Source organism: Egretta garzetta, unplaced genomic scaffold, assembly GCF_000687185.1.
Source record: "Egretta garzetta isolate BGI_Z169 unplaced genomic scaffold, ASM68718v1 scaffold108, whole genome shotgun sequence".
In the NCBI taxonomy this organism is placed as follows: domain Eukaryota; kingdom Metazoa; phylum Chordata; class Aves; order Pelecaniformes; family Ardeidae; genus Egretta; species Egretta garzetta.
In genome coordinates this window covers 5,112,643-5,137,988 of record NW_009260614.1, presented here as the reverse complement: position 1 = coordinate 5,137,988, position 25,346 = coordinate 5,112,643, and the positions used below count along the sequence as shown (strand labels likewise).

Below are 25,346 nucleotides of genomic sequence, written 5' to 3'. Positions count from 1 at the left end.
CAGCCCTCCGCCAGCTGCGCTGCCCGAGGACTCGCTCTTCTCCTTGTTGCTGCTCTGTTCCTCCCTTCTGGTTTTCTGGGTTGGTCTGTTTTGTTTTTTGCTTTGCAGGCCCTGGACTTGGCGATGAGGGCAGATGTGTGCTAGACAACACCACGATGGGTACAACAGCAGCAGCACGTGAGCGACCAGCCTGCAACAGCCAGGCAGCTTCAGGATGTAGCTTCGTCTTCACACACATCGGGCAGCTCTGGGTCCCTGCCTCCTTCTCTGCTCCCTTGTTTTCTACATAAATGGCAAGGAAATAAAGAAATTATAGGCACATAGCAATATAAGAAATAAAGCAGGGGGTGTTTTTTTCCCCAACAGGCAACCCAGGTCAACCACATCAATATTAAGAGGGAACAGCAAAGAACCAGCCTGTTATGATGGTGCCACATAAATGGCTCAGCAATATCCCAGCTCGACGTGCTGCAGCATTACGTGACTGGTGCCTATACACTGGCTTGGTCTCTGCGCTCGGAAGACTGAGCTTTGCACTTCCCTGAGCACCCTTCTCCCAGCTCCCGAGGAGGTATCTGGTTCTTGCAGACCTGCAGCAATGTTTCCGAATCATCTAGTTTGTATTTGGGGAGTTCTGATTTGCTTTTCTTTAACCTGATATTTTATTTTTTTTTTAAGAAGAGTGATGGCTCGGTACCATAACTGCTTCTCCAAAGCTCTGCTGCAAAATGAAATAAAAAATTTTTTTCAAGAACCCTGTTTTGCCTACACAACAGCTGCTTACTTTCAGTTTCTGAGAGTTTGGTCAGCACACGAGTCAATCACTCAGCACAAGAGAGCAGCAGTCCCTAACACACAGCCAAGGTAACTTGCTTGTATCGTACGTACACCAGAATAGCTTCAAGCCTGTTCCCCTGCTCTTAATTTCAGTGTCTTCTTATGTAGAAGGCTTGAGCTTTGCTTTGGTGGGGTGGACAGAGGTGGGACAGGATACCTTACCTCTGCCAGCGGGGAGGCAGGCTCAAAGCTGCTTAGGGCATCACTCCGAAGCATGAACAGAGATATTTAGGCCAATGGAGCATTTTGCAGGCTCAGGCTGAGGGGCTTGTATGGGCTCCAAGCTGAGCTGGCCAGTCTGGCAAAGCCTCAGCCATACTGGCAGCCACATCCCCCACAGGCCCAGCTGGATGCTGGGCAGTGGGATACACCCTGCCACTGCTTCCCTGGGACGCAACAGCCACAGCGCTCCTTGAGGAGTAACACCTCCACCCAGCCCAGACATCCATAGGGCAGCCTGTGACTAAGATCGGACCGGAGAAAGCTGTCACTGTTCTAGGCTGAATGGAGAAAACAGGACACCTCCAGGTGCCACCCACATCACCCCACAGCAGACACCTATGGCAGGTAGGTGACTTGCACCTAAAGCGCCTGTTTCTCCATCATGAAGATGAGAAGATATCCACAGCGTAAAGGAGGCGATGCTACTCCCAAGCATCCACACCTCCCAGGGTATCTGGCCTCGCCCACACTAGCCCGGCCGCAGGAGAATCAGTCCATGTGGACTCAGCAGTGGAGAATCAGTGCTGCTATATGTGCCTGGAGCAGCGTTTGGGAAGCGTGGGTTTGGGGCTCTGGGGTTATTGTCTGGCTGGGAATGACACTGAAAGTACACATAGGGCCATGCCAGTTTTCAAAGAAACAGAAGTGATCAAAATCATGTTCCCTTCTCCCTCTGCTCCAGCAAAGCCCTGCGATAAACCTGACCTTGAACCCAGAGCATGGAACATTTCCCTGGGGGGGAGGCTGAGGAACAGCCCCATCTTCGGTGCCTGTCATCACCCTCTTTAAATGATTTATCACCCCATGCAGGAGCAGAGGCTCCTTTCCCCAGCAGAGCACAGGCAGCTCCGCACAGCACAGCTCCCTGCCCACAGCTGCCTGGCGTGCCCTGCCGAGCCCGCTTCAAGCCCGGGGCGCGTTCAATGCTCCCCTGCTGCCCCGAGCGGCTTCTGCCTCTCCAAACACCTTGTGCCAGCCCAGGAGGGGTGCAACGCCAAGCAGGCTGACCTGGCAGCCATGCATGGTGGTGAATATCAGCTAAACTCAGGTTGCACGTACAGCAGCTGAGATCAAGGCGTCAGCGCTCTGCAGTCTGCATGGGAGCTGGGGCTCGTGCTGTGAGGCCTGAGGCTGAACGTGAATCTCCATTAAATAACCCTTTTTAAGAAATAAGACCGTATTTCTGCTACATTTTCTAAACCCCAGGCAAGCGAAGCCTGACCTGTGCAATTATGCAAGAGACCACATCGCTGTTAACCACAGCAGCTGCAGGAAGATCACGGCCACTGAGTGTTTACACCGTGTTTCATGCCCAGCAAGCAACGATCCTCACAGCACTTCCCTCCAGAACGCAGGCAGCAGGGGACAGGGGTGGACTGGAACAACCTACAAAGAGCTGAATCACAGCATCTACAGACACACACACACACTGCTGGTAAGTGCTTAATTCCTCCACTGGGTCCCCACTTAATACCAATGATCTGCCCCGTCTAGGCCGGTGATGTCCCCTTCCTTTCTGCTGAGGACATGGGTGAACTTTGGGGGCAAACTGACCGTGGCTGGGCTGTGCAGTCGCTCCTGAAATAGGTCTTGAAAGAAAACAGGCCATTGCTCACGAGGAAGCTCTGTATGAAAAATGTAGCAGCAGGCAGCGGCACCAGCTGTCACCGACAGCACCACGTCAGTCCCCATCCTCCTCCGCCTGCCTTCTCCTAACTATTTTTGGAGAATCTCTGCAAGTCCTTCCTCACTCGGGGCAGGCATCATCCTGGCTCGAGCTCATCCGTTCGTCTCTGAGCAGTAACCAGGCCAGCCAGAGCCTCCAGAGCAATGGAGCTGCTCCCAGAGGCATTGAGAGATGTGTGGTTATTTCCCAGCCTCTCATCCCAGACCAGATCTCCCCAGGCCTGGGGGGAGGCCATGTCCTGCCTAAACACCAGACCCTGAGACTTCACACCAAGATGTTTGTAAGCACTTTGTCACTGCTTACGTCAAATGTTATTGTTATTTAACAGAATTAATTGGACAGACTGTTTTCTAGAAGGGTCTGTGCATCTGGTTGGACAAATGACTGTTTTAATGAAGTCCTGGCTGAGGTGGGGTGGGTGGTCACACAGGGCAGACAATTTTGGTCAGCCCAGAGCCCTCCTGGTGCAGCACAAGGCAGAAGCACAGGAGTGGCTGGAGCAGAGATGGCTCTGGCCCCATTTCTTTCACATAACCAGTAAATATTAAACCTGAGTCCAAATTATAAAGCTCAGGCTTTCCCAAATTCTGTAGCTATTCCCTCTGCGAATGTGGGGCTGAGCAGCTAAAACCCAACTGGCTTTTTTTACCCCTCCCTCCCCAAAGAAGGCTGAAACACCAAAGAACCATAAATAATAAGAATAAAAAAAAAGCATACATAAACATTAGCGTCACACACACAGAATTATTGCAGTAAAATTGCTCCTACAGGAAGGAAGGATAGAGCCGAATGCTCTCAGTACCACACAAATCACACAGGCTGAGGAGAGCACACACTATTCTACAGCACCCAGGGGAAACACAAACACTGAATTACCTTAAAGATGGATGCAAATATACAGATGTGTTTAAGAGGAGTCTGTCCCTGAGAGCAAAACAATGAGACAAAGGAAGAAAGTGATCATGAAGACGATGGCAGCAGGCAAAGGAGCTTGTATTTCTGTACCTAACAAGCCTAGCGAGCAGAGTGAAATGGAGGATGGAGCATCAGTCACGTTTACTTGCAGCTCGAAGGACAGATGAGGACAGACACTGGTAACACTGGTACAAACCTACCCCAGCCCCTACCACTGCTGAAAGCTCCAGATCACTTCCAGCACACTGCTGATGTCCAGATGTGCTTTCTTGGTCCAAATAATTTGGTGCCTCTGAGGGTTTTGTGTCCTATCATGGTCACAGCATCACCACCATGTGCAATGGGGCGTGCAGCGGCTGAACTCAACATGGGCAGAGCTACACGAGCATGGGGCCACTCATGGGAGGATCCAGCTGATGGGGGGGTCTTTGCTGGAGGAAAATCCTGTACTGCAGCGGGTGCCTTGGTCCTTAGGTGGACCACGAGGATACCTACCTGCACTGTGGGGCATGGCTCTTCCTACAAGACCCACAGTTCTCTCTTTGCAGTAAAAATTGATATGGCTTTTGGTTGGGTTTGACCCTGTTTTGATAGCAACTAAGTGTTACCAACCCGAAATCTTCCTGGGACTGGAGAGACAGACACCAAGCACTAGCAGAGACCAAGGGAGAGGCTTTAATGGAAACATCTGGCAAATTTAAACCCAACCTGCAGCTGTTCCCTTGTCAAAAATGATCCTGTCAACCTGTCTGCCCTAGTGGGATCTCAGCAGCCTATTTTTGAGCAGCCCTATGGCACTGAGCCCTGGGACTTTCTCAGCATAAAGCCCCCACAAGGCAGGTAGGTACCCCCAGGATGCTTTAGGAGAAGCTGCTTCTGCTCAGAGACCTGAGTCAGCCACTTTTTTACCTCTTTCTCCTCCCAGCTTCCTTGTGCCTAGCCTACATGGACAGTATGGCCCTAAGGGCAGTGACAGCTCTTCTGCTCTCTTTTGGGGAAGGCTGGAAGCACGGTAGGCTTTCTAAATACAGGCTGATGCCCCATACAGGAGCCGACAACCACATTTCATGAAGAGCAATAGCAGCCATAATGGGAAAGTAAATTGGGTCTGTCAAAACACAGCAATTAGTTTGATAGGTAGTAGTTGCAATAAATGACAGCAATAAAATGTGGTGAAGCCAGTGCTGACTCAATTAGGAGAAATCTGGAGCAGGCAGAGGAAATGTAGCAAACGCTGCTAACAGTAAACCCAGAACTTAGCTGTGAATGCTAAACAGCTGGGTTTAAAAAAAAAAAAGTCTGCAATTGGAAAAATTAGAAACGATCAGTTGCTTCTGCAGCCACTGTTAATGACAGGCTTGAACCTGGCCCTGGTCTGCAGGATCTGCAAGGCTCGATCAATCACTGCATCTTCTAGAAGATGTGGTGCCGAAAGGCAGGATCCGGTGCCGCCCGGACACCCAGCCCTGGCTACGTGGGGTAAAGCGACAGCCGGCAGCACTCACATGGCTTCTAGGTGAGAAGTGCTCTTGTGGGAGAGGCAGCTGTTGCAAAACAAGAATTGCTGAACAGGGGCATCTTCATTTTAGTTCCCCTCTATCTGGCGAATCTGCCTGGCATTTTAACAGATGTCTTTTTAACTTTTCAGTGCTACTAAACAAAGCAATAAATAACATCCAGGAGAAGATTTGCTTCTTCCAGGTCTAAGGAGCACTAAAAAAGCCCCCTCTCCTCCCAGTACTAATTTAAGAACTATTTCAAATCACTGGTGTCTTAATTGTGTCCTCCAAAGTAACAAAGGCTGCAAACATGAAAGACCTCCTGCTACCACAAAGACTTCTTGCACACGCAGCTTCTGCACAAAGTATTTCCAAGAACAGAGCCCAGCACACTGTGTATAGGTAATGAAGGGAAAAATTAAAAAAAAAAAAAGATTCAAACACATGATTTAGTTTCCTCTTCTCCAAATCCCAAAGAGTGAGCTTAAAGGACAGATCCATTTTAAGAACCATCAATTAGGCATCAAACACAAGAAAGCAGACTCAGCTGTCAGAGGATTTCCTGCAAAATATATTCTCAGTATGGGCACAGATGTAAGAGGCTTGAAGCAGCAGTGAGCGGGGCTCTGGCAATTTCATATGCAGCCTACTTAAATAAATTGCATTGAAACTGGAGTTTTCTAATTGCTTTTCTTTTTTCTTATATAGAAACACAAAAAGGTATTTTCTATCCATAACTAGAAGGAGATGCAGGAGGAGAAGCTCTGTGATGGAGAGCTTGGGAACTTGTGGCTTCTTTTTTCTCACCTCCTTGTGGGCAACCACACAGCAGCGTGGCCAGAGAGCAGCGATGGCTGCAGGCGCTGCCCTTCTGACAAGTCCCACTTTTGTGGTCCCCTGTCCAGCTGCGGAGCTAGAAATAGCACCTGATGTGCAAGAACTCTGCAGAGCCTTTATGCTACAACAATATTCTCTGTTCCTAATAGGTCCTAGAAATTTATAGTAATCCAGACTCACTCAAAACTTAACACAGTGCTATTCATAACATTTGCACTGATGTTATATTTTATATGCGTATTAAGGGTGGTTTTACTACAGAACAACCCGCTATGAATTAAGAACTGCACGGGCTTAGTGTCAGTTCTGTTTGCCCCTGTGGAAATAACACTGTAATCAAGAGATAACTCACTAAACAATGAACCTACCCACTTAGACTCGCTTCACTTAATCCATGTCATTAGATTCAACAAATCTATTTACATTTAAAGCAATTTTCATTAGATTCAACTAGTATAGCATTTCTCAAAGTTTGAAATAGTAACCCACATTCCTTAAAAAAACCAAAACATCCCTGGTGTGTTTACTATAGGACACTACTGTTGAAGAGACCTAGCCAATGTCTTTTAAAGAGAAGGGTTTTGAGATGAGTTCTCAAGTCTCCAGTTGTGCATGAATTAATTTAGGGTAAAGTCAATTCTTACTGCCAGAAGTTGGCACTGATGGCATGAAATTGAGAAATTAAGTACAGAAGTTAGTGCAGTGGAGAACTGGCACATTCAAAGACCATTCACATTCTTTTGGGACATCTTTAAGTGCTTACACTGCTGGGCAGAGGCGAGCCCAGCATGGCTGCAGCTCCATCCCTGACTTGACATGTTCTTGTAAACCAAAAGCACACTGGACACAGCAGCACAACAGTGGAAATTATGCCCCATTTTCAAAAACCTTTTAGAATAGTCCCATACCAGGGGCCTGAATGCAAGCATGGGGCTGACATGAGTAGAGACAGGGAAAGATGCCCATTTTGTATAAGCTAATTTGACTAGCAACTTCAGAAGGGAGATAAATAAAAGCAAAAATGGAGGCTTACAGCTAGTCTGGAAGGCCTAAAAAGATTTTAAAAGGGATTAGACATTGATAACGTGGCTAATCAGAAACTTCACAACTACATCAGATCAAGTGAACTTTACTTATTCTGAGCAGATAATAAAGCATGTGGGTCCAGGCAGGAACCAGCCACAGCATCATGGTCAAGAAGTTTTCCCACCAGTTGGTTAAATAGTGGCATGGGCTTTCAAGCATCTCAAATGAAGGTGGAAGGAAACGGGTCCCTTGGAAACAGGCTCAAGGTGCTGGAACAGCAGACTACCTTGAAATATCAATTCAGGCAGAACTTGAAAAGAAGACATCCTGCCTTGCTCTGAATTAGCTGTCCTGGACAGTGGGAAGCATACAATATTTTTTTCTTCAAATTTAGTAAAAGTTCTCCCATCTTAGAGCAATGCAATGCAGTGACCAGGAATGATAGTGAAGATATTAGCAGGGATGTGTGTGTCAGATTAGCAATAACTAATTTGGAAGGCAATGAGCCAAGAGAAACAAATGAGGACAAATCCCTTGTGCTAAAGCTGGCAAAGGAGCTGTGACTGCCATGCTCTTCAGATATGTCCCCACAGCAGCACTCAATCTATGGGGTGTTTAACTGTTAAACTGCTGTCTGATATTAACTGGTCCTGGACTCAAAGGCAAAGGCTTTACTGAAGTCTCAGATACACAGTTGGGCCCTAAAGAATCATCATCTTAATTGAGCTGAGCCCTTAAATCCCCACACACCCATGAGAGAGACACTCCTCTATTTGCATTGTCAAAGGTGCAGTGAGACTCTTCACACATCCTCATGGGAGTCTGCTAGGCATGGTACTGGGATTTTGGGTGGAAAAGGATCATTCTGGGACAACACAGCTTTGTTGTGAACTGCAGCCTTACAGATTCTGTAGAGTGAGAACATGAAAATAATCGCCCCAAGTCAGGCTAATCGTCCATCTGTTACTTATTGGACTGATGGCCCAGAATCCTGGCTCTGAAAGGGATCAGTAACCAACATGAGGGATAAAGAGTAAGAGCTAAGTAAAGGACAGAGAAATCCTCCTCACCCCCCACATACCCAAGACCATTATGTTTAGAAAGTTTTGATGAATATAATAGTAATTAATTTGTCTACTCCCTTTTTAATACCAATACAGCCATTTGTATGCAGGCTCCGAAATATTCTACTGCAATGTGTCCACCATTTCGCAGCTGGATGTGTGAAAAAATACTGTAGGTTTTCTCAAATGAAAGAGCAACAAAGTGTTCTCCACTGTCTGCCCATGCGCCTCTGTGGTGTCCCTGCCCAGACTTGAGCCCCAGACCACAAACCACATAATCTCATTTCCAGCTTATAAAACAAGCAAACTGCTCATCTGGTGTCTTTTCTGTTGTCCATAAGAAGGTGAGAACTAAACCCTCTAATACATATCTAGACTAGACTCTAATTAAACTCATTTTAGTTCACCAATCTCTGATAGATCTTTGATCACAGCGTATTATAAACTAACAGGTTAAAAACCAGACCCAAGTTTAGCACCTTATATGTGTTTAGGCCAAACCCACCGTACAGAGAGAACTGCATCAAAAAAAAAAAAATTAGAAGGGAGTTTTGTGCTTAAATGCTACGGAAAAGATTTGCAAGCTGCTTTCTTCATCCTCCCCCCCACACCTTTACTCTGCAGGTGTGATCACAGCGTATTATAAACTAACAGGTTAAAAACCAGACCCAAGTTTAGCACCTTATATGTGTTTAGGCCAAACCCACCGTACAGAGAGAACTGCATCAAAAAAAAAAAAAATTAGAAGGGAGTTTTGTGCTTAAATGCTACGGAAAAGATTTGCAAGCTGCTTTCTTCATCCTCCCCCCCACACCTTTACTCTGCAGGTGCAGCAGAGCCAGGTAAAGCTGTATATACGTACATCAACAAATTCCCTGGAGCAGACATGGATCTCTCCTCCCGCCTGGTCTGAGCCTCAAATGGATTTCCAAAGGAGCGTTTTCTTAGCATGGCCTTCACTAGGATCTTTGAGGAAAGAAAACAGACCAGTGAGAACAGCACGACTGACATACCACCCCCTTGAAGCTAGTTCAAAGGCGTCTACCAGGAGCTTCTTTAATAATTCAACAGACATTTAACAGAATGACAGCTAGAGCATGAACTAGAGAAACCCACAGTACAGCTATGTGAGTTCCAGGCAGCATCAAGGCCACTTCCTCAGGCAGTGAACTCGGATCCCTGGGTGCAGACCATTGCTGGCAAGAGGCAAAACAGATGCTGCTGCTGCCTGCCTGCCACTCGTGGTGGTCCAAGGCTGTGAGAAAGAGGCACCAGAGGTCTCCTGGGCCATCCTCCCAGGCGGGCACTGTGCAGAGTGCTGCCAGCTCCTGCGGGTTCAAAGGCAGGTTCCCCCAGGTGGCTGTTGGGGCAAGTGTCTATATTAACATCACACTGCAAGAGCTTCAGAAATGGATCCTTATTGTACTCAGCACCCCTCTTCCCCAGTACCAGGAACCCCCAAAGCCACCTGCCTCATAGTAATCGCCTACAGTAATCCAGCTGGCTATACACAAACTGCCGAGAGTGCCCTGAACACCTGCTTGTGGTCCCCCAAGGCTGGCAGGCAAGTGCCAGCTATATACTCCACTGGCAGATGTCCTCTCCCTGCTTCTCTGGCCAGGCCACCTCCAGGTTTGGAGCCTTCATTTTGAGGATCCAAATGAGGTGTCTTGCAACCTCTAGATTAATGAAACAAAACACACTTGGGATGCTTCTGGCGTTCTGGGATGTCTGACGGCAGACACTTTGAGGGTATGACCCTATAGCTCTTATGAGAGCAGCCAGCCAGATATAAACAGGACTGCTCACACTATCACGCCCTGCAGAGCCAGGCTGCTGCAGTACTCAGACACAGAAAGTTCAGCTAGGTTGAAAGACCAAGTTTCTCATGCCAGGAGCACACGTTCACCCTCTCCAAACCTTCTTCACCAGCTGAGAGCTTCAACAAAGTATCATGCTCTTGACCTATGCAGAGGATGCGGTTGTGGTTTATACATACCACAGCTGGCAAACTTGGGATCGTCTTCACCGAGTTCTTCACCTCCTCCTCTGTCACCTCCACCACAGTACAGTGCTCTTCCTCTAGGGGCAGGGGTTCCTCGCCGCCCTTGGTTAGCCACGGATGCACCTGCATGGGGAGGAACACAGAGACAGCTGTAGGTCTCCCTTCTACAGCAGAGCACAGTGATATTGCTGATGAGAGGGACACGGGGGCACAGGACTGATTGTGGGGGTAAGCTGCCCGTTGGTACTGCTCCATTTTCTTCTTACACCGATGTGGCTCAACCAGCTCCCTTGGAAATCGCTGCAATCGGGTGCCTGGCCAGATGGCATCCCCTAATGCCCAGTGCTGTCGCACCTACTGCCACTCACCACCGCCTTGGAGGAACCCAGCACCCTCTGAATCAAGTGTGAAACACTTTGAAAATCTGAGTTATCCAGAGCCTTTAAATCTTTTTCTCTCATATGCACACATTTCATCTAGGGTTACACATACTCGCTACTTGAGAGAATCACGATCATTTATATATCTGCACAAACAAGGATTTAAGTGCTTAAAATGGAGTACTTGGGTCTGAGTAACGAGGACTCGTGCTACTGCAATGGCCTCCTACCTACATAAATAGCAAAGTAACACACTTTGCCCCCTGGACACCACATAAACCTCTACACATCCAGACAAAGGAGGAAGGAGGCAGTTTCCCACCATCCCTTGTCGCTGCCGTGCTGCTGTGGAACGGAGCTGATGGCAGGACAGGGTGAGGCTCTCTGCTACTCACATCCAGGGCTGGATGTTTTGCCTGTCAGGGAGAGCATCCTCCAGTGTTTGTGCTCTAAAGGCCTGCCTCACCCTCCAGGACAAGGAGTTTAATTAGGATGGATGCTTACTGCCTACTGCCATTCAAATGAGTTGGACGCAGGTGTCCACAGTTTTCTCCAAGGGCTTAGCAATGAGCTTCTTTATGGCACTTAATTAAGTTGCATTTTCCAAAGATCATTTATTGTGCTTGTAATAGCTCTTTTCAAAGGCACATCACCACATCCAGCCGTAAGCGAAACCAGCACATTAAACCCTACAGTCTACCTGGGGCTTGCAAACACTTCAGCTAGGGAGAAGATCGCCTAGCCTTACATTCAAGGTTCCTCACACAAAATGATTTGTTTGATTTATTTTCATGGCAAACAGCAATTCCAAACCCAGTTGGCAGAGCAGTTAAGATATTCGTCCAACCTAACCCCATTATATAATTTTACCACCTCCTTCCAGCTTTTGCCATGTGTATCTTCAATGTCAACATCAAAGATTGACCAACTATAAATGATCACATACAAGAAGCAGCACAGAACTCATGCTTGCCAGCACAAGAACATTTGCAACCATGTCAGGATTTTATCTGACAAGTAAGGAAGATGAAAGAGGAAGAGGAAGGGAGTGTGAAAATAGGAGAAAACAAAATGGAAGGAACCCAGGGAGGAGGAGAAGGAAACCTGGAACGGCCATGTAGAAACATCTACAGAAGCCAAGGCTGTAGCCCCGATGCCATGCAGCCAGCTGTATGCTACTTCAGAGCAAAGAAGCTCCTTGGGATTAGTACAGAGGAAGTGTGTCATCTCCTTGTCTGGATTGCATCAGCGGCACATGTCGGGCTCTTCTTCACTCTCTGGGTTGGATTGCTCTGGCTAGGGCCTTCAGTGACAGTGGCAGTCACTCCACAGCCACCTCTGCCAAGAAGCTGCTTGTCCATCATCTTTCTTGGGTGAACAACAGAAGAAAGCTGCCCTTTTTCTGTTGCCTCTCATGGGATGGTTCCCCTGGTTGAGAACATGAGAAAAGCAGCGCTCAAGGCCCTGGGCTGAGCCTAGAGCCCAGCCTGGCACAAGAGACACATGCTTTTTCGCCTTCAAACACAAGTCCTCAAGCACATCAAGCATCTTCAGTGCATGGCCAGGGATAAGATGCAGCACACTGCTCTGCTCTTCTCCCCAGGGTTCTTACAGGGCTCAGAATTCCACATGAAGTGCCTGCAAGAGCTGCCAGGTGAAATCACTTAATACAGCTCCAAAGCACTTCCCACCATCACTGACTGTGGCCTCCTGGGGACAGAAGGAAGCAGCATCACATTTCTTTTCGAAGTTCAACCTTCCCACAAACAGGCTGGCATTGGCCTGAGGCAAAGCAAAGAAGAGTTGTGTGCCCTGCAGAGGATGCTGATGAGTCTTTGTGGAAATCTTGAGAGCCTCCAGCAGGTCCAAGGCCTCAATGCGGGGTAACATGAGGACAGAAAGCCCATGCAAAACCAGAACGAAGCCAAGCCTTGGGAAGCATTGTGCTCTACCAGCCCTAGTCACTCCCTGCATTAATAAGCATCCTCCAAATAAAGCTGGTAGAAACAAATGTGCTGCCTTGAGGCCATTGACTACACAAGCACCATAGGAACACACTTCCAGCCCCTGTAACACAGGTCCAACACTGACAGCACAGGCTCTGCAGCTAGCAGTCCCTGTGACAATGTCAGTTCTCCCAGGGATTCACTGAGGATCAGCCAGCTTTTGCGTAATTTTCATTTAAATAAGTAAACAAGAAAGCTTTTGTCAATATTCCCCAACAAGCAGCAGAGCTGTTACACGCTGCAAAATGAGCACTCTCTCTTTCTGAGGCGGTGTGCCAGAGAAAGCTCCCAAAACAAACACCGGGAACAGCTCTGCCTCATTACAAGGTACCAAAGGAACAGCAAAATCAGCTGAGACAAGAGACTAGGATATCAATGTCCAATTTACCTTAATTTCAGGGACGGTTATCCTTGTTTCGGGATTTTTATCGAGCATGCGTAGGATCAGTTCCTTGAGCTCTTCACTTATCTGTGCTCTGAGTAAAGAAAATAGCAGTATACAGTTAATAAGGGAATTGTAAGTGCTAAAGGCATGTATAGTCCTTACTGCGGTTACTCGGGAGAGAATCTGCTCCTCTCAGAAGGTATCTTCTCTGCAAACCTGGCTTGAGAAAGCAAGGTATAGTCGGCTTGGTTCCTTCTCAGGCATCACATTCACTGTTATGGGGTTTGGTTTACCTGTTCTGACCACTAACACAGGGGATCAGATGAATGGGTCTAAGGACATTTTAAATACAACACATTATAGGGGAATTTCAGAGGACAGATTCTTGGACAGCAACGTATTATTGAGAGCAGAATAGAGCTGGGCTCTGTGATACAAGAAGGGCACAACTGGATTTGCTGAACCTGCACATCATGAGCAACCACATGCTCGATGAAACATTCCCATTTAATATTCAAGTTCCCAGCTAAGCTTGCAGGTTGTGTTAATTAAATTGCTTCCATGAACACTGGCGGCAGCCACTTTGGTAACTCAGTATTTCCTACCTGTATAGATCAGCCTTGGGGTAACAAAATGAAGGAATCAACAGACATGACTAAAAGAGAAATGCATCTGCCTGAACCCAGAAGGCATCCTATTCACACAGAGCCCTTGGTCCTGCAGTCTGTCCCTCTACTCCAAAGGCTTCAATGACTTCTGTTGCTAAGGATGCAGGCAATGTCTTTAAAACACACTTGATCCGTATGATCAAAGTGCTACTGAAATAAAATGCCAGCATACGACAGAATTGTATTAGGCAGTTGAAAGTTAGTATCACAAATGGCTTTCAAGGAGCTACGTTTCTGCAAGGAGATGGGATTTGGCAGCATAAAACATCACTCCCCAGCAGGGTTGGATTTCAGACTGAAAACACTGATGAGGACAAGGTGCTGTGCCCACCTCCTCTGCAACCTCCCAAAGCAGAGGAGGGAATAAATTATCATAAACCTAAATGAAGACCATATCACAGCAAGGGATATTTTAGTCTGATGAAAACAGAGCTGCTGTTTAACAATTTATGAATACTTTATGTGGACTTTGGTTATGTGATCTTTAACAGACAACCACAAGGAAACGCTGCTCATTCAGTGGGAAGGAGCAGAAAGTGGCTTCAGTTTGAAGTCTGAACACTTTCAGAGCTGCAGCAAGGGTCTGCAGTACACAGGTAATACAGCCCAGACCAGGGGAGTGGCAGGATGAGTCCCACTGCCTAGGCTGAGCTGCAGGTGACAACTTAGGTGGGAATGGGAAGAACTGTGCTGCCCATGAGATGAGCTCCAGGCACAGAGAACCAGCTGTGGGGACTGGCAGTGCATTTAGCAGGTCAGAACAGACAGACTCCGACGGGAGGATCACACTGAGATGCAGGTGAGATGGTGTTTTTAAAATACTTCACATCAGATCTGCGCCAAACTGGCAACGGCTTTATTTAAAATACAGGAAATAGAATACAAAATCACCTAACATTTCTGGGCACCAGATGGATTTCTACACAGCACAGGATTAACATCATAAGGAAAAGCCCTGTAAACACGATCACAAAGTTTTGATGGGTTATAGCCAAGTAACAGACCACATCACCCTGACTCTGTTTTATTTTCTCTCCATTCTGTCATGGTGCATACCCTATCTGATGGTATTTTTCATTTGAAAAGCCTGTGCTGTCTGGAATTTCTCACAGTCACAGTTCTGTAACTGCTCTCAGGAAAATGCCAAGCATCAGAGAGCTCAGCACCCATTTGGGAGGGCTGCCAGCACCATAGATCAATTTACAGGGTGCCTGCGGGCCAGAGAACATAGTCCTGGACTTCAGTTCTTCACTAGGTTGGACTACGCAGAGCTGCTGGCTCTCTTAATGCATGTCTGCACAACTTCTCCAGCTTGCTTTTTAGTCATGCCAGGATCATCAGGGTGTGAGCTAACCCCATTTACCTCGTGTCATGCCAAGGACTCACTGACATGAATGAGAACTCCAGAGCAATAAATATTTATCCCAGCGTCTCTAAGGGAAGGGAAGGGACGGGACAATGTCAGTACAGTCAGGTCCGTCTCTGTCCTAAAGGTTGTCAGGAAACAGGTAATGAGTTTCCACAGACTGTCTAGAAACAGGAATGTGTCTTTTGTAGCCATGGTGAAATAAATTGAAACCAAAACATTCTTAACTGTAGCGAGGTGGTAATTCTGTGGGAGGTCAGGGTGGATCCAGTCCAGTGAATTCCAGCTTTATGTGCGTTTCTGTTACTGCCTTTATCTAACAAATAGATGGAGTTTATACAGCTGTCAACACCCAGTAACTCTCTGCTGCTCCAACAACCTAACGAGGGGTGCAGCTTTTTTTAGACTGGGAGAGCAGGTCACCGAGAAATCCAAATAAATCAAGCAGCCAAACTATCACTGAAGGAAATGTCTGAATGAAGAAAAGGTTCTTAGCACAACCCAGTTAGCCCATTAAATGTTAATAACTTACTGCAGAGACAGATGGGAACAGTCACTTGTAAACTGACTGCTAACCCAAATATCTGATGGCTGAGAGAGAATGGGCATTTTGCCAGGACCCAAGCAAGCAGAGAGACCATGCCAGGGAAACAAACATTTTTTTTTCCTGCAGTACTGTCAAGACAAAGTCCTGCCCTGAATACAGAGCAACTGGTGGGAACACGCAATGTGGCATGACCAGTCTTTGTGCTCTTAATGCCTGAAGCCTGGTTAGCTGTAAAACCTCACCAATGGCACAGGGCTAGCTTGCCAGAGTCGCTCCATACCCATGACTGGGGCCTCTGTTTGGCATCAAACAAGTGGCCTGACCTTGTGGCTGCAGGTCCTTGGCAGATGTGCTCCACACAGTCCTCACTGTGGGCTCCATCAGCCTGACCAGAGGTGGCTCCATCTGCGCTATCTGCAGTGGCTAGGCTTCACAGAGAGAGAATTAAGGCAGCCCATGGAGCCTGGGGCATGACTCATCCCATTGAAAGCAGATGTCTAAAATAGGACAGCCTGAGTACCCATTGCTTTCTGCAGATTCAGAAGGAAGCCCAGGACTGCCAAGGCAGAGGTCTGGCCTTTCGTTGTAGGTGTCTAAAAATTCAGTGAACATCTCACAAATAATTAATGTGATAGACTGTAGATAAATGCACATATCGCGGGCTGCCTGACAACATCCCTCCCTTCCTCTCTAATACCAGATGTGCCTTTCATTAGAGTTCTAAGTTCTTCATGCGTGTTTTAAATCAAGTAATTTTATCTCCAAGTCATCTATCTCTAAGTTTTTATTAGAATGAGCGATTGTGCCAGGGAGGTCAAAAATTCTTTGCCTGACTACTGTGCTGATTTAGGAAGGCAGATAACAAGTCCAGCTTTGGCTAATTCATCTCATAGCAACTAGAAGAAACAAATTAATCACCAACAGAAAGTTACCAGAGGCCTGAAGACGGAGGAAATACCAAGGAGTGGCCAATACATGAAGGGAAAGGCATGGCGGCTTGGTGGCAGAGACTGAGCACACATCAAATGTAATCAGCTCAGGCCAGGTTCACCTGGCAAGACGACAAACACTGACTGCTCAGTGCCTCGACGCTAAACTTCCCACTGCTCAAATGGCACACGAATGGCCTTGGTTTGCCCCCCCTCACCACTGAGTGCACTGCTGTGGGTTAGAGGACGCACTGTGACTGTGCAGCCAGCCATCCCACCTAACACAGCCCAGCAGTATCCACCATGCAGCTCTGACGGTAGCCAACATAGGTTTCCTTCACTGACCAAAGTGGGGCAGGACGGGCAGCCTCTCACTATCAAATGGGTAAATTAATTCGGTTTTTTCAAAACTAGCCCCAGTCTGCCAGCACACAAGACAAACCTATATTTTCCTGGAGTGTGTTGGAGGAGGCAGAGGAGTGGAGATGCACCAAGCTGCAGTCGTATCTCTCAGGACAGGTCTCCTTCCATCAGACACTTCCCCCAGCTCCAAGGTAAGTCCATGGAAGCACCACGTGTTTACTTAGACTGAAACAGAGGTCTATAAACCCCACTGCTTTTGAAAACTAATACATTGAATCATTCCAGTGGCTACCACATGGGAGAAACACAAAACTCCAACCAAACCATGCTTCCAGCATCTCCAGAGTCAAGTAGCTGGGGCAGAACTCCCTAGACCCATACTGAAACCCCTCCGCTTCCAAAGATTTCAAAAGCCATTTCCTTTAGTCCTTATCTGTACAACATGGACACAGGAGCAGCAGAGGCAGCTGTAATGCCTCGACTATATCAGCACAAAACCCACGTTAAGGACCCAGAAGAACGCAAAGCACCTCACCCACCCTTGTCTCTCCCTCTGTGGTGACCTACCAGCATTTACGCTGCACAGTAAATAACATTGAAGACTGAACTTTATTTTACAGTAGCTGGGTAAAGTTTACTTACTCTTCTGGGAACTCTACAGGCTTGTTCTTGATCCTGTTATGAAGACCCAGAATATATTCATCTATAAAAGGGCACTGTAAAACAAACAAAAGATTTTCCAGTTGTCAGAGATCTTGGCACTGCTTAGGCCTTTGTCATTCACATAACAGAAGTATAATCTCTGCACACTCACTCTATTTTACACAGATGGAAATAAATAAGGTCTCCCTATACACAAAAAAATTATTTATTCCTTATTAAATAATAAATGCAGAAGAACAGCAGAAGAACCTAAGGAATACAGAACTGGATTTGGATACCCCCCTCTATCCAGCCTACCAGGTGACCATGAACTACATTTTCCTTTTCTCTGCTCCATTTTTTCTACCTGCAAAATGGATATACTGGTATCACCTGGCTTGTATCACTGCTTTGAGGTCTCTGTGACAAGCATTATTACAACACCTGCTTTTCCACCATAAATTCTGATATAAGGATTCAAAGCACATTTTTCTCCAGCATAACTTTTTACACTGGATTAATTTAGACCTAGATTCTGGCTCTTCCTACCTAGCAGGACAGGCAGGACTGACAGGAGGTTAACTAAGCCAGGAGATGCAGGAGCAGCATACTCACAGGCCCTATGAACATCTGCATCAAAACTCAAGGAGCAGGTACGCTTGTTTTAGTGTGCTGTGGGCTGCTCCTGGGCCCTGTCCCAGCCTGCCTGGCCAGATTAAATTATGAAATATAAAACAGGTACAAAATGTACAATATTTACTGTACAAGGTCACATGGAACAGACAAATGTCTGTATTTGTCTTTGTATTCCCTCTTTCTTTCCCCCAGTGCTTGCCACACAGGAAAGTAATATCAGCATGAGGTTGTATCAGAATATAAAATCAAGGTTATACCCCATCACTTGAGGATTTGTCCCCATATGAGACCCCATTCAAGACACAAGTCAGAGAATATTTTCCATCCTGACCTGACTTGGTAATATCACACCAGCAATGGAGATAGTTCTCCCTCTGCCATCTCCCCCAGCCACTTCTTAGCCCCAAGCTGGATGCCTTATGCCTGTGTGGTAGGATCTGCAGAGGTCCACATTTGGACAGGAGGGTTCAGGTAACACACCTGCACACACAGACTGCACGTACCTGCTGTACTGCTCGCCCTGGGAGAGCGTGGGTGGGGTGAGGGGCTTCTGGCCACAGGAGAGGGAAAAGCCAGACAGGATATGGAGTTTGCAGAAGGCAGCTCTGAAGAGCTGGCTCTGCCGAAGTGGACTCCATCTGGCCCAGCTCAGCTCTGGCAGACAGAGCTGTCTGTAATCAGGATTGCTAAAGTGCTGCAGTAGCTTGGGGTCAAACCTATGCTTCTCTCCATGCTCTATCTGGCTTGTTTCTAAGTACAGGCAATACGAATAACCCCCCGACAAACCATTACTGGTGCTACTGATGCTGCTTGGGGTTTGCCACATGAACGACTGCTCTGAGTACAGGGACCAACTCGAGAAACCATCCTGTCCACAGATCCTTCTCATCTGCAGGGTGATTTGGGAAAACGGGAGCTTGCATAAGATAGGTCTTTGTTTCTAAAGTTTGCCTTTATTTGGAAAGGAATGAGTCAAAAGCCAGGCGGGCAGACACTCGCATGCAGGGCTCCAGCATCTGAAAGCCAGCTTACCTTCCCGTAAACAAAGCAGTACAGGGTAATTCCCATGGCCCACACATCAAGCGCCTGAAAGAAAGCATGTACAGGCAGTAAATGAGATGCAACACAGAGATGATCTGAATGAGCTGGATTTTCCCACTGACTCACAGAACGTTATTTGTATGCATTTAATATTTTCTATTTTATTGCGCAGATTCTCTCTGAAGTTGGGCTCCTAAAGGCATCTTTAGCATGCCTGGGCCAGACGCTGCCACCCTTGTCCTTGCTGTGGAGTACAGTGACCAGCAAGCAGCCCCTTCTTACAGGGGTGACACCATTTAAGGTTGAATATCAAATCAGAGCTGAACCTCAAAAGTAGTCTTACAGTCAAAAAAACCCCACTAGACCCTATGCCCACATCTGCATCACAGCACTTGGCAGTGCCCCTCGCTTTCAGAGGATCAAGACATGGCCTTGGTGGCCAGCAGCCCCCTGTGTCACTTGATTATTTTGGAAGGGAATCAGGAGTTTCCTCCTTTCCCTTTGGGCAGGGAAAGGACTCTAACATGGCTCCTGTCTGGGCAGGGATCCACAGCAAAGTCTGTGCCCACTGCACAGAACCACCAATGTAAGTTTTGCCCCGACTGAATACAGAAGCTTTGGTTTTAATCAATAACCACCCCAATCCCTGGGTGGGAAACATGCAAAGGGTCCAGGTGTGGTGCCACCCTTTGTGCCATGCCGGGGGTCCCAGGAGGCATCAGCTGTGAGCAAAGACCTACCTTCCCACTGAAACTTTTGCCGGTGTCTGAAATGGCCTCTGGTGCCATGAAGGCTGGTGTCCCTGCCGTGCTGGAAAGCTGGGCATCATTCCCTTCAAACTGATTGCTGACTCCAAAATCAGCAATTTTGACGTGCCCATCATCTCCTAAGAGTAAGTTGGAAGGCTTGATGTCACGGTGAATGATCTTTTGGTAGTGCACTAAAAAGAAAAAGCAAAAACAGGAGCATGGTCTGTCACGGCAGCCAACACACCCAGGGGAAACCTCTCCAGAAGGATTAAGATAAAGGTCAGGCACCCCACTCAAAGCTGCTGCTGGGTAGGCAGTAAAATGTAGTAAAAGCACTGTTTCCTATAGCCATTCTTTCTGGTGCCTCGCTGGGACATACATGGGAGTACACTCAGAAATACATCTGTCACCTGTAATTATGCAAAGAACAGACATGAACCCAGAAACAGCCCAACCAGTGGGACCGAGCAGAGCTGTTAGCGGAGGTAATTACTCAAGTCTTGCAGATTTGCTTGACCTCAATCAGAACAGCTGATGGATTGGGCAACTTGCTGTATTAAAGGTTTATGGGATTCAGATAAAGAGGTTAATTTTTAATTTGTTTATTTTGAAACTGCAGTGCCATAAAGCTAATCAAAAGGGGCAGAACCACAGGCAGAATGAAAGAAGCCCAGAGGAGATTTTTAGGCAAAATAAGCCAACTAGTAGCTGAGAACCAAGTCTCGCCAACAGCTCAGAAATCAGTGGATATTTCCAACTTAAGATAACTCTGACCAGGGAGCAATCACCAGCTGGTTGGTGCCAGTGCTCACAAAAAAGCATACCCTCTCTAGCCGTGCTTCAAAATGGGGCACAGAGAAATTACCTCAGCTTGTTCTGCATCACCCCAAATTCCCAAAGCTGCCAGCCACTCTGACCACTTTTGCACCCAGAGCCATGGCCACACCTCTGCCACGCAGTCCTTCAGAGCAAGGGCTGCTCCTACACGTGGCCCTTCGCTCCTCAAGGCTGCAGCAAAAACTCCAGCACGGTCCCAGCTCCACAAGGCCAACCGTGGGCACCAGCTGAAGTGCTTGTACATCCAAAATGAAAGAAGCCCTTGCAAAGAGTTTGGAGGCTGAGATGCACTGAAAACAATCAAAAATCCCTTTTCATTATAAGCTATCTGGGAAGCAATATTGCAATTGCAAGAAAGCCATTTCTGTGCCACTGAGTGAAGCAGCAGCAGGGAGTTGTAGGAAAGTGGCTGACTTCTCAGGAACTTGGAGAACATAGTTAAAAATCAAAAAAAGAAGTTTCAGAACACTAAATGACCCCAAAAGCAGAACTGTAGAAAACCCAAGAGACTTTACCGAACAGGAGAGGAAATCCTGTAAGCCTTTACTGCCCTTTCCAGGGGAACAGGACCCCTTGCCCGCCCCTCCTCCCCCAGCCCCAACCACCATTTTCACATTTCCTTCTCGCAAGTGGGGCATGTTTATTTTATACCTCTCTATGAGCACTCTTCGTATTTCCCAGGAAATACGCAACTGTGTGTGGGAAAATGCTGGTCTAACCCTTTCCTGCTTTACAAACCTGGGCAATACATTGCCACAAAGGCAGCCTGCCCTACGGAGCATCCCAGCTTGTGTTTTAGGACCAAGAAAGAACAAACTTCCATAACCGTTCTGCTCTTTTCAAGCCAACTTCCCAGCAGGCCATGTCTGGGGAGGGGAAGTCACACTTGCAGGTACTTTTTCTGCAAGGACCCCTCCTTAGTTTAAAGCACTGCCAGGGGATGCTGTCCTTGGCACATTAAAGAGCTGATCTGGAGACCCAGCAGACACAAGCTCACTGGAGTGCGCTGGCACTTACATCCTCTTCCAGATGAGCAGCAACTGCATGGCCATACTGTGATGTGAACCAGTTAATGCTGTAACAGCCCAGCTAGACAGTCAGGATAAACACTGAAAACTCTGCAACAACAGTAATTACGAGGAGACATCTGCTCTGCAGCAAAGCTGGTGGCAAGCTGACATTTCACTATGGTAATATAGGGAGAGCAAAAAAAAAGGGGGGGGGGAAAGTAAAGTTTCCCTTCAGGGGGTGATGAGCTGCTTTTCATGCAGGTGTCTGGTATCATGCCCGACACCACAGGGCTAAGAGTCCCAATGCCTCAAAAAAAAAGGCCACAAATGTACATGGGCCATACAAGTACATCCCTGGAGCTAAGTCTGAAAATGGACGTAGTTACACTAGGCAAGCAGGTACTCTAGGCTTTTTATTATTTCTTCTGTGCAGAAAAGTAAAAGAAAAAACCACAAAAGTACAAACCAATTTACCTATCAAATAACTATTTATCTTGTAAAACACAAGCTCTGCCTTTACGTAATCTAGTAAAAGTAGAGGAAAAATTCAGGCTGTTTGCCAGATGCTCCGTGTTTGTTCAGTGCCCATCTCAGCCTGGTACCCAGCAGGTCTGGGCACTGCTGGCTGTTAGGCACAGGAGGAATATGAATGTTGAACAAAGAAATAAGAAACACATCCTTTGCAAAACTCAAAGCCAGCAAATACTAGGATCAATGAATGTTTGCACCTCCCAGACCAGAACATCCATGTGCTTGACATGAGCGCTATGGACAGCGACAGCCTCAGACCTCGACTGCTCAGAGGAGAAAATTAGCACAAGTGCCTGCGGGGCACAGGAGCACAGGCTGCACTTTCAGAAGCCTGCCTGACACATCCCAGGGCTTTGCAATGCAGTGTCAGCCAGGCGCTTCTGCAAACTGGGCACACAGTTTAAGTAACAAGAAACTGGGATGGGAAAGAGATGGGCACAGAGGGTTAGTGGCTGGCCAGGTCAGGAGTGGCAGTGCTGGGAGCAGCGTCTGACCCACACACCGTGCTGCTCTGCCATGCTGTTCAGGTGACAGTAATGAAAGTCTTGTGCCAGCTGGCTCAAAAGACTTACGCTACCTGCAGATCCTCTCCCCTGTCTAGCTGCTTTGCGCAGAGGCAATAGCCATGGAAGGAGAAGGATGGGGGACAGGAGTTGTGCACCAAGTACCAGCTGGTGTAAATGAACGAGGCTCCATCACAGCTACAAAAATTGTAAGAGCAAGAGCTCACATCTGCCAAGAAATTATTTGGTGTGGAGCTGCTAACCTGATGAAGGCAACCTGAAATCCCTTTTCTGCTCTGAAGAAACACAATTCTTAAAGTCCCAGTCTGCCAGCTGCTGTGGGCATCCTCCCCTGCACAGCTATCCAAAATGGGCTTCAGGCTTCAAAATGCAGTCTTATCCTCTCCTGCACTGTGCCTTGCCATGGGTACAGTTCAGTACAATACAGGGTTGCAGAACGAAGAGTAAAAGATTACCCCCAAATCATTCCCAAGTCCACTTGTAGGCAATAGAAAAAAAACTGGCTTGTTTGAGAGCTGCAGAAAGGAAGCAGGACTGCTCATCTGCAGGACACTAACACCACTAAGCACAGAAAAATTTCCCAACCCACCAACTTCTGCTGCAAGTCCAGAACTCTTGCAGATAACGCAATTGCTGGGAGAAGGGCAGGGAACAATTAATTCAGCAGGGCTGGCCAAAGGCTGACCGGCCAAGCAGCGGGACATGCCTGCGGGACACACAGCGGGACGCAATCACTGCCACACGCTGCGAAAGGAGCCCAGGGACAGCTGTCTTGCTCAGGAAAGGTACTCATTAAACCAGTGTGATCTGCATTTCCAGCACAACATACAGAGGAAGAGATGGTGTTATACTCGCAGAACTCCAGAGGGAGAGCTCAGCATCTCAAAAATAAAAGCCTACCACTAATGATACCCTCCAGACTGCTAATGACTGTACAGATGGGACAGCCACACAGCCCATGGAGTCACCCAGGGGGAGTAGGTAACAGCCACAATCAGTTAAACACAATCACCAGCGCAAATTAACCCTCTAATTTCACCAGCCTGAAGCATCTGGGAGCAAGTTCCTTTCCTCTGCAGGCATAAGAGCAGCAGTTAGGAAAGGCAGCTTCATTAGGATTGCTATTAAATGTCACTGAAAGCCAGGAGCAGAGGTCCCAGAAACAACACAGTCATGCTGTCCTTGGGACTAAGGACGCTTTGTGACACAGCTGCTAGCAAACAGGAGCAGGGCTGTGTCAGGCACAGCAAAGAAGGAAAGGCACTTTCAACATAAATAAAGCCCCAGACATGCATTAAAGGAACATAAATAAAACACATATCACCACACCTAAGCTTGCTCCACAAGGGTTTGGGGATTTTCTTTTAAACCCACCCATAACCTCCCCTTAGTTCTCTTCACGGGGAAATGGGACCCCCTAAGCTGCGCCCGTGCCTTCTAGGGGGAACTTTCAGCTACTCTGTGTGCTGCTCAAAGAGACTGGCCACAAGGCATTGGGGTTTTTGCTTCCAATGTTACAGAAACAGTCGCAAAGCAGGGAGATGTCAGCGCTGGCGAGACTGCCCCGAGATCCATGTTGTCCAGCCATTGGGACATGGGTGTTGGACACAGGCAGCCTTGGAAGGACCATCCTATTGGTGCTCCCCTCCCAGGCCCCACGTGCCACACACAAGGTGGATATCAACAGCTGAAAAAACACTCATTCCTCACATGCAAATGTACCTGTCTGCATCCCTCACAAGGTTAAAATCGATGCTGAGCCAGCCAAGGCAGAACACTTTACTGAAGCTGCTTTGACAAACTGACAAAATGGTTCCACTTGTTGCTTTGAGGTCAGCAGCTCACTGGAACACATACCCTGGGCTCCAAGATGCTCCGTCCCTTCTGTGCTGACAGACCTAATTCGAAGAATAGATCAATACCTCTTCATAATGAAAATGAAGCAATCTAAGATATTATCGAGCCCTTAGGAGAAAGTCTGATTGTGCAGTGCTCTGTTAAATTTGGTTTTATTAAACCCATCCTTCACTTCAGTGGAAAGGTAACAGTATTTCAGGCCTATTTGCATCTGAATAACAATCCCATGGATTTCTATAGCATCATCTAGGCAAAGATGACAAAGCGCATTAGAAATACTTGGGTCACTAAACCTCACAGCCACCCCATGAACAAAGCAGGCACGACAGTTGAGCATGCAGGTACTACATTTCCACCACAAGTTGTGTTAGAAAGCCTGACTGTGCACATCCTGAGTTGGACTTAGTCAAACTCTAGAGCCCTGGGGTGCTCAGAAACAAGGGAAATCATGCCTAAAAGTCTAGACTGTCTCCTGACTCTGGGCATGGAGCGCAGATACCTAAGAAAAGCCTGTTGAAGGCTGATGCTACATGGTGGAGAGAGATACAGCCGCAGAGGAGGATTCAAAGCACTCAGGGTGTGACAAACGATTGGGAAAGAGCATCTTCCTCTGTCCCTCTTGATTTCAGAGAGAGCCTCTAGCAGGTATGCTGCACCTACTGCCTATAACAGCTGGGATGAACCCATACTTGGGTGATCAAATGTGAGCTCACATGAAAGAAATACCCAAAATAAAAGGTCTTGAAAATCTGGCTTTTCAAAGCTTTGCTTTGTTGTTTCATT

At 47.3% G+C, this 25,346-nt stretch overlaps 1 protein-coding gene across 2 annotated transcripts in view; it reads right to left on the bottom strand.

The window, feature by feature from the left end:
* Window positions 1-209: 209 nt before the first annotated feature.
* The window catches only part of CAMKK1 (calcium/calmodulin dependent protein kinase kinase 1), a 62,169-nt gene continuing 37,032 nt past the window's right edge, over window positions 210-25,346 (bottom strand). The window contains exons 9-16 of one of the 2 annotated variants that reach the window (XM_035900612.1): window positions 19,796-19,995; window positions 19,047-19,100; window positions 17,379-17,452; window positions 12,867-12,954; window positions 10,087-10,215; window positions 8,950-9,053; window positions 3,623-3,670; window positions 210-282 (exon numbers count right to left, since the gene is read on the bottom strand). In XM_035900612.1, coding sequence (XP_035756505.1) covers window positions 210-282; window positions 3,623-3,670; window positions 8,950-9,053; window positions 10,087-10,215; window positions 12,867-12,954; window positions 17,379-17,452; window positions 19,047-19,100; window positions 19,796-19,995 — 770 coding nt within the window. The remainder of the gene's footprint in view (window positions 283-3,622; window positions 3,671-8,949; window positions 9,054-10,086; window positions 10,216-12,866; window positions 12,955-17,378; window positions 17,453-19,046; window positions 19,101-19,795; window positions 19,996-25,346) is intronic. The other variant, XM_009645109.2, reaches the window with a different exon arrangement.